The 10,204-nt window shown below is 31.2% G+C and overlaps 1 protein-coding gene across 1 annotated transcript; it reads right to left on the minus strand.

The window, feature by feature from the left end:
* Positions 1-4,194: 4,194 nt before the first annotated feature.
* Positions 4,195-4,575, minus strand: LOC149566182 (uncharacterized). Its single transcript, XM_089816438.1, has one exon. It carries the CDS (start codon positions 4,573-4,575, stop codon positions 4,195-4,197), a length of 381 nt encoding a protein of 126 aa, XP_089672564.1.
* Between the last annotated feature and the right edge of the window lie 5,629 nt (positions 4,576-10,204).

The following is a 10,204-nucleotide window of genomic DNA, read 5'->3' on the forward strand; positions in this document are numbered from 1 at the left end:
GAAATTTTGAAATTAAAATAATTCCACATCCTTTTCCTTATAATTCTTATTTCATAACCAAAGTTCAACAAATTGTATTGATTATATATTTTTCCAATTTTGATCTTTGATGAATCTTCTTAGGTGGATATATTATGAATTTTGATTTTTTGGTAACTATTGTGGATTGCTACTATTTTAAAATGTAATGTAGAAAATATTATTTACTTGTTAGGTTCAACTTTTTTACACAAAATATTTCCTTAATCATTTGATACAATCTTGGAAACTTGTTATAGAGCTTAGTAAAATGGTATTGGTTCAATGGAATAATGCTCTACATAAGACCTCCAAATGTAGACAATGTTTGAAATAAATGTTCTTAAAAGTGAGGATTTTTAAAAATGATTTAAAAATGTTAATAGATGGGTAAGTGCACAAAGATATGGTGCCAAACATTTGTCACTTCATTTTTTTCCATATCTAAGGAATAGTGTGATCACCCAATAACATGATTGTAGTATAGGGTGATCATGTTATAGGTTGGATAGCTTGAGTCTTGAGATTGGGAAACTGAAAGCATAACCCAATCACTCTATAGTACAGCCACACTATAGAATTTGCATTGTATAATGCATCCACGCTATGAAAATTTATTAAATAAATACATTTATATCTAAAAAGGCCTTCTAAATTTTTAACTAAAATCCAATAGGCCCTACGAGGCAATTTTAGAAGTGGGACAGTATACATAAAATGTAACATGTAATTATAAATTCCATATTATTCCTGAAAGTATATACATAAAATGTAACCTCGATATAAGTTGCACACTCTTCCTTATTATACTTAAGTTGTATTTTATGTATATACATTCAATATTTTTGAAAGTGGTTTTCAACTTTTTAGTAGTCAAGATAAAGATTATATATTTTGAGGGCTTCTAAGAAATTTTAGGCTTAGTAACATAAATTCACACATAACTATGAAAATGATTCATAGTGGACTATTATTTTTAATACATTTTGTAGTATTTGAAGAAATTCATAGGCATTAAATTATGAAACCAATGCATCTAATAAAGGTTGAAATGAAAGTCAGTTAAGTTTAAAGAGAATATATTATCAAAGTCAATGATGTGAAACCTAGTATGAATAAATAATCTATGTCAAATAGGTGAAGAAAATTCTCAAAGGAGAAGATCAAATATTCCAAAAGTAAATTAAGTTATAGAATTCGCTTGTAAGAGTAAGTTTTAAGAAAATTGCAAATCTTGTTGGAGGACAAATGTTGTGTGGAGATTTTGTGTAAACTTTTAGAGAATAGATCTAGCTAAGAAAAAAGAAACAAAACATACATAAAAATGAAACAAAGAAAAAAGGAGTCATTTGAGAATAAAGATCCATCTCTTATTCGATGAAGAAAATTACATTGGTTCATTATTTATATAATAAATAAACCATATTTAAAATAGTAAATTACGGTGAGAAAGTGGAGAGCATATTTTTGTCTTATTAGACTTAACACATGTAACTAGTTGTATTGTCCAAGTAAAATATGGATTAGAAAAAAAACATAACACTGACGCCCCTACTTAAGGATAACTGAGGAGAATAGACAAATAATGAAATAAAGGAGATAAGAGAGAAAATCTAGTGGCAATTAACTCCTCACCCCCTCTTCTAAAAATCTATAGAGAGAAATTCTTCTATGACATGAAAAATATTATGGATATCTATCAAATCATAACCACCAATTTTTTGAATGAAGAACCTCATCTAAAACTAAGATGAAGATCATAATCAATCTACATGAGTACCCTCAACAAAACTACTCAAACAATGAATAGATGGAAAATAAAAATAAAACATATGTCAATCAAATTGAAGATACAAAAAACCATAATTTGCATAGCCCCCTTAAACAAAGTATAGATGGTAAACAAAGGCAAAATATCTACCATTCAAGGATGCAATCGATACATGATTCTATAAGAGTGACCTTAATTAAACTACTCAACCATACAAGAATAAATTGGTGGTTGAAAATATAGGTGCCAATTGTCTATAAATCTGATCAACTATGGAAGAAAATAAATATTTCATATCGATAACCATGACATATCCAAAAATGTACTACACCACTAGAGAGAAAAGAAAGGAAAGATCCAGGTGAAGAGAGCATGATCTTGATGTAGCTTTGATGTAGAATTGGGTCCAACCTCTAATGTCATGACATTTTGATGCAAGCCTCTGCTTGTGGGCCTAAGAAACATTCGTGGATTTTGTTTGAAATAAATTGCTTGAGAAAGACAAATGCTAGAAAATCCATTCTTGATAGCTCCAATCTTCAATTTATGCAAACCAAAAGAATTTCTCCTTTCCCTAACAGCCTTATCTCTAATACCATGTACACATTTTTAGAGATGGCTGCATAGATCTACCTAGGAAATTAAAAAATACTTGTAGAAATCAAAATACACAAGTGAACAATGAATTCAATTAATCATTGATGTTTTACAATATGCATATGATGGATAATTTATACAAAATCAGTCACTACAATAAGAGCATATATTGTGAATATTCAATCAATTAACTAAAAGATGAATAAAAATCAATGTAATGATGCCCTTGATCCATGGAGTAATCATGTAAGTCACTATAAATAACATATCAAATAGAAGGTGATCATAAAGTTAGAATTAATAACACTAAAATCCCTCCTTAACTATAACTAAGTAGAAAAGAAAATCTTAAGGAATGCAAAGAGGAAATAAGGTCTTTTGTCACAAGAAAATTGCAAACATCTATCCAATGATAACTACAATAGAAATTCATGCACAATGTAATTTTCATCATGGAATAAGAGATGGATCTTGATTCTTCATTAGCGCCATTTTTCTTTGTTTCATTTCTATACATATTTTGTTTAATTTTTCTTAGCTAGTTCTATATTGTAAAATTTTACATGGTGTCAGAATAGAAATATAACACCAATAGATTATTCAAGATTATTTTCACATTGAAGAAATTAGAGGCTTAAATCAAGAGGGAGAAGGATGGAAGCATAATTTGTCCCACATCATATAATTAGTTTGATCAATTAATCCTTCATTGTGTGGTCAAAAAGTTGAATCTATAAATTAATTAGCATGTTTATTATTGATTTAATTTCCAAAATCTATTTTTTAATTTTATTTTTTTATATTTGCAATCTTACAAAGTTCTTTCTCTATAAATATTTGAATAATTCTTTTATGTAGTGGTGAAGGAAGTCATAGCATTTACATGAGATGAGCCCATGTACAATATATAGCATGAATTCTCAAATGTGGAAATCACTCAACAAATGAGCACATTGTGGGTAGTGCAATTCATAGAGATGTCTTCCATATTTGCCTCATTACTCTTGAAGCCAGTTCCATATGTAGAAGGAATGATGGATATGAAGTTCCCAAAACAAAAAGAGTGTCAAAGTAGCTATGAGCCAACATCTAAAGGAGAAGATTAGGAACCAACAAACCTAAACCCCTAAATGTGTGACAATTGGGAGCTTTAAGATACACCATTTTTACATTTTTCACCCTTTGATTATATTTTTTCAATTATTTACACATCTTAAAAATATATTTTATTCATTATTTAACAATTTGATTTATAAGTTAAAATCATACTTTGATTTCTCAATTGCCTTCACTTTTTCCTTTTTATCCCTTCATTTGTTACCACCATGTATTTTTACCTATTCAAATTAAATAACTTCAAAATATATATGGATTTTTTCCTAAAATATATTAAAAAACTTAAATCAGTTAACCCATTCATAACTATACCATATCTATCATTTTTTGATTTTATACTCAAAAAGATATGGAAAGTACTGAAGGCTTCGAGACAAAACATCAATTAAATGGTACTATTACAATTCAAAACAATTCATAATAATAAGGCAACCGAGATAAATTCTTTTCCAAACCTATATTCCGTAATCTATAGTCAATAAAACATTATTTCGCAACATCACTTGGAATTCTTGTACTATTTCGTACTATTGCATATTAGACATGACTACAGCCAATACATTTGCATAGATTTAATTATGAAGCACAAAGCAACCAACAATAAGTGACCATAACCAGCTAATTTATTGTGTAACTTATAGCATAGTATGCTACTAATTCTGCTGTGGTCTAGAATATCACAGAGCCCTCACTTAATTGTGAGGCCCATGGCCATGGCCAGGAGGACCATGTCCACCTCCACCTCTCCTACCATCGTGTCCGCCACCACCATATCCACCACCACCATTGTGTCCTCCACCATACCCACCAGGTCCACCACCATTGTGTCCTCCTCCACCATACCCACCACGTCCACCACCATTGTGCCCTCCACCATAACCACCATCATGCCCTCCACCTCCATAACCACCACGTCCTCCACCGCCATATCCACCATTATTTCCTCCACCACCATATCCACCATGGTGCCCATGATCTTCATATTTCTCTTCCGCCATAGCACCGTCTATTAGGGCCCATACAAACACAAGGCCTAGCAAAACATAGCATATTATCTTCGTACGAGACGTCATTGCTAATACACAAAGATAAGCAACCGGCTTTGAGAAGCTTAACAATGGTACTTCCTATTTATAGGATTTCTGCAATCCACCGTATGACTCAAACGACCTACATTACCCTCAAGCCAAAAAAAAAAAATGCACGCGAGATATTTATTAATTTTACTAGAAGATAATGATATGTTATAAATTGTTTTGTAAAATATGCTTGCGCAAAACCCTAATTGTTTTAGGTCGATGGAATTTTAAGATCATCCAAACGTACCATTTATTCTTGGTGTTTGGGAACACTAATTTTACCATGAAATCCAACGCGGCCATCTCTGATCCACATGAACAAATCATGGACAATTTTTTTCTGCAGCACATCGGTAGTTTTAGCTAGATTAACTAGTGAGGTGACTATTGTTCCAAATAGGATACGTATCTTGACTCAGCAGAAGATCCTATTGCCATTAATAGAAAGAAACAAATGTAGTTGTATTATTCACTAACGAATCTTTAACTCTGACTGCTTTTATCACTACACTAAAGATTGAAGCCTTTATCATCACCCATCCGTTTCGCTCTCATAAATTGTAGACCCCATTCATATTGAAACCCAAGAAATTGACATTTTTTAATGATTTATAAGTTGTGATCTGACATGTTATGTGCTGTCAAGGGCATCGATTGCAAATGGCGCTCTGGATGTCTGAGAGGATAGCATCGATGCAAGGTACGCATGTTCTATCTGACACTTGGGCAGTCGTAGAAATGCTATCCAGTATATGATCAATGACCCATACCATGTATGAATGCTAGGTTTGTCATATTTCAAATCCAGTCAGAACCAACAGTTTCCATGTTCATTTTACATACACGAGGTATATTTATTATTAATTTTATTTTTTGTTTTCCTCTATTTTCTACTGTGTAATCCAATGACAAAGTAATTGAAAATTTTCTTGGAGCTAGTTGGAGTAGTTGTAAGAAGGAGATATAAGACTAGTATGGTTGCCCCAAGACAAGGAGATCAATTCAGTTTTGTGAAATACAGTCATTAAAGAACTCAAACTATAGGTTTTGGACACAAACGACTATAGTCTGACATTCCACCATTGGATCTAGCCAAATCTATGGGAATTAGGTATAAGCACATATCATTAAAGTCAATTACATTTGGAGAGTTCCTCTCAATCCATAATTGTGGCAACTATGTTTGGAATTTAGTTGTGACAAGCCCAATTAGAGTAGGAATTGAGTTTTAAAAGTAAAAGAGGGTTGTGTGGGTGGGAAAAAAGTTTGTTTGATTTTTGTTGTCTACAAATAGACATAATGGAATGAGCCATTGGTCAAGGAAGGTCAACTAATGAATTTTTTTGCAAACCATAGTCAAAATAGCCATTTAGGACTAATTAAGGTACCTTCTCATTAAATAAGTCAACATTGAAAGCCAATTTCCATTTTGATACATTGCATATAAGCACTAAAAGGGTATCAGACAACATAATTCTTTTAGAGTATTGTTGAGGAAAATTGGGAGTTACGATCTAGAAACAAAATTTGGAGAGCTAATTACAATTAGGTCTACTAGTAGGGATAACTTAGAAAGATAAGGGTTTGAGAAGTTTGGGCTATATTTAGAGGAACATTTTTTTAAGTAAGGTACAAGGAGAATGGGAATAAACAAAAATAACTAGTTTTAAGATATGGTGAAAAGATCCCAACATGCTAGGGGTTTAGATTGCATTAGGTAGTCTCTAGGGTTGGGCTTGATCTAAGAAGCTATATCACCTAGGTGAAGATTGAATTTCTCATTTTTCTTGTCAAAAGAGGATCTAGCCAAGAGAAATTTGAAGGGTGTTGTTGTCATTTTGGAAATAAGTGTGTTGGATACTTGGATGTTTCCAAGAAGATGTCTAAAGAAATGGTTCAACCGTAAGAGAAGCTTGAGAAGTCCTAGAATCTCTGCATTATATTGGTATAAGAGATAATTTGAAAAAGTTGTGTTGGCCAAAAGAAGGAAACCAAGAAGAGGTCCACATATTGCTTCCTAATATAGTAGAATATCAATACTTAGAAAAGATGGACTAGAGAATAAATGAGAAGGTGAAAGCCATATTTAAGGATGTACTAAAAGATATAAATAGAAAAGAAAGCCAAGTAGGGAAGAATCCTTAAATCTCTGATGAAGAGATAGAGGAAAAAAAGGACAAAAATATCTAAGCCTAGAAAATTTTCTAGATAAAAATATTTCATAAATACAATCAAATAAGAACATAGAGAAGGTATAAAAGTTATGTTGGATGTTCGCACATTCAGCAAGAAGTTGGATGCATATGAACTTGTTGATTAGATTAAGGATTTAGAAAAAAAATTTGAATATAAGGAGGGAGGATATGCTAAAAGGTTCAAGTTCAAAAATACAAGACTAGATGAGTCCAACTTGGCATGGTGGAACTACACAGAAATGGACCAAGAAATGTTGAAGAGTGTGATCACTATCTAGAGTAAAATGGTGGCTCTATTGAAAGGAAAGTGGAATGCCCTACTAGAGAACCCAACAAAAATAAACCTAATATGCTACAAAGTTTACTAAATTATTTTAAAAAAAGGCTTAAACAACATCAAAGTAACAATGTGGAAGCAATATACACAAACAAAATATTTATATATACATATACAATTACAATATAGATTTCATTCCTCATGGGTTCCTTGCATTGAGTCACATTACGAAGTTTCATTAATAGTTTAACTCTTAAAAATACAATGTCCATAATTATAAAATGAATTAAAAAATACATAATCTCATACACACATACATCACAACAACTTATATGATAAAGGACATCTAGAGAACATCAACTACACATATCATAAGGTATACAATAATAAATATATGTACATCAAATTACTATGGGACATCCCATAGGATCTCAAATATAAAATACATAATACACATGCATACAACATCTAAATATAAATCTCTAGGGTACAAATAAAAATTATAATGATACAAGTGCATCAATAAATATCCAACATCTTCCAATATAAAGGGGACCAAAATGGTAAGAAGTCATTTTTTGTTGACCACATAGGAGAGATAATGTAAGATCCACATGCAGATATGAAATCATAAAATAATCCTAGATAAGGAATCTTGATAGCCAAATCTACCTCAAGGGTACACAAATACTAATAAAGAAAAGATAATAAATATTAAAAAAACAATCATCCAATACCAAAATAACCACATGCCAAAGTCAAAATTAAGATACAAATTCCAAATCAAGTTTCACAATAAAGAAATAAACCATTTAAAGGAAACTACTTCCAAATCAAATGCCAAGTGTTTGAAGAATAATACCCAGCAAAGAAATAACTATCACCAATAAAATTCTACCACCTACGATAAAGAAGATCAATTTCTTAGTTTGTTTAAGCACTTAAGGCATGAGAGAGGAAATATCTCTATTTATCTTGTTAATGTGTTTCCCAAGTATTAATTACTATATTATCACATTTTTACACAACTTAAAATGACTTACCATGGCAGCCACTTTGGGTATTGACTCCTATTGCAAGCCACTCTCATAAGATGCATGTAGACTATTTTCTCAAAACACACAAATCACAATTGTATCCCATACCACTAAAGCAATGACAATCAAATCCAATTCCATAACTAGAAACTTAAAATATACATTGGTTCTCAAGACTCAAGTCATCATAAATGCTCATCAAAATAAATATCATAAACATAAATCTCAATTTTAATTGTAAAATGCACCATGGCATCCCATCAAATAATCATAAAATAAATCTTAAAAACCTCTAGTGCACATCCTACTTTGGCTAACTACACAAATCCCATATAACCATCATGCTGTAGGAGCAAGTGCTGGGCACATGAATTTTTGGTTTGCAATTGTGATGGTGTTTAAATTTTTTTGTTATTATTAAATTTTAGGGTTTGCATTGCATTTGGGGTGGTGTTTAATTTTAGGGATTAATTTAATACTTTGTTATAACTTTAGTAAAGGTTTAAACAAAACCTTTACAGGTCTGGTGGTTGCCAAAACTAGCTCTTAATTGTTTGGCTTTGTTTATAAATTGTCTCTGAAATCTTTTGGGAGAGTATGATTTGAGATTTTCTTTTCTATGTGAAGAAGGACTGAGATGTTGAGAAGATTATTATCCAGCCCTGAATAGATGAAATAAATAATATTTGTAGTGCTTTCTTGCTACTTGGTTTTGGTTTTATTTTGTTCACTCTGTAAATTGATTAGGGATGCATATCATATCTATTGATTTCTGAATAAAGTAGAAGTAGCATTATTTTTTTGGTTTAAAAGTTATTGCTGTAGGAAGCCAGACTCACACAAGAACCTCTAGAAGTTGATTTGGGCAAAAATGCCTCTTGCTCGCGTGAACACCATGTGAATTCGCCTGAGTGTGGTGGAGAGTGGGTAGGAGGAATGTACATTACTCTCTTCATGGCGATTTGCAAGAATGGGCTACAGTTTGAAGAAACATGTGTTTGGTAAGGCAACATCCCTATGTGCTTGCCATGAATGAACACATGTAACGTATAAGGTGTTGTTCATATTTGGTATTTTCCCTGTAGCTTTTTTTTCAGTTTCTTGTTTCCATCCAATATTGAGCCTATTATAGGCTTTGTCCTTTTTATCTCCTCATCATATTGGTATCACTAGACTTTAACAAAACATAAATAAATACATACTTTTTAGCAACATGGATTGATTTCATCTTTTCCCATGTTTACATTGAGTCATAAAGGATGTTCTATTCATTTTCCTGGGAATGATTGCCTAAGTTTTTTTGTCATCAATGTTTTTGATCCTACTACATGATCCATCATCAAGATGCAAGAGAGTCAAGGAGAAAATGAAATCATGATGGATCATGTAGTATTATTTGGAATGTTGATGACAAAAAAACCTAAACAATCATTCCCAACAATCAAATTGAATGTTTTGCATGGATTGTGGAAATTTGATAGCTTTCACAAGGATGTGTTTAGTAATAGAGTAAGACTATACATGTTTACATAAATTGTTCTAGGATAATATTCTTATTTAAATGAATAAGTATTTAAATGTCAAATCTATTTGTGCATTAAAAGTGTCATGTGATAGTAGATCATGTTATTAATTTAAATCATTTTAAATTATAAATGACTTAATAAATAATTAATAACGTAAATGTATATTGTTAAGGTTTTAAAGTTTAGCTTTATAGCCAATTAAAATATAAATTATTCAATGAAAAATTAAGAAAAAATATTCTCATCAATGTTTGGTGTGTTAGGTAACTTCTTTTAAAAGGATTTACAAAAGTTCATTTATTAGTGCAAAATTATGGTGTCCATACATGAGTGTGGTATGGTCCTGAAATATGCATTTTAAAAAAGTGCGTTTTAAAGATCAATACCAAAAAAAATCTATCATATGTGTATACAAGTAAATTAAATATCTAAAAAGTAGATTCAAAGTACTAAATTTTTTATTACTGAAATCTCTAAATGCCTCAAATTTTGATATCAATTGATAAGAAATTCAAAAAATAATAGAACACTTCCACTTTTAACCCAAAAGTGAAACCCAACTTCTTGCACTTACACTATCATGTTATT

Source organism: Cupressus sempervirens, chromosome 3 (genome assembly GCF_028749045.1).
Source record: "Cupressus sempervirens isolate cs-2001-9-10 chromosome 3, ASM2874904v1, whole genome shotgun sequence".
Taxonomy (NCBI): Eukaryota; Viridiplantae; Streptophyta; class Pinopsida; order Cupressales; family Cupressaceae; genus Cupressus; species Cupressus sempervirens.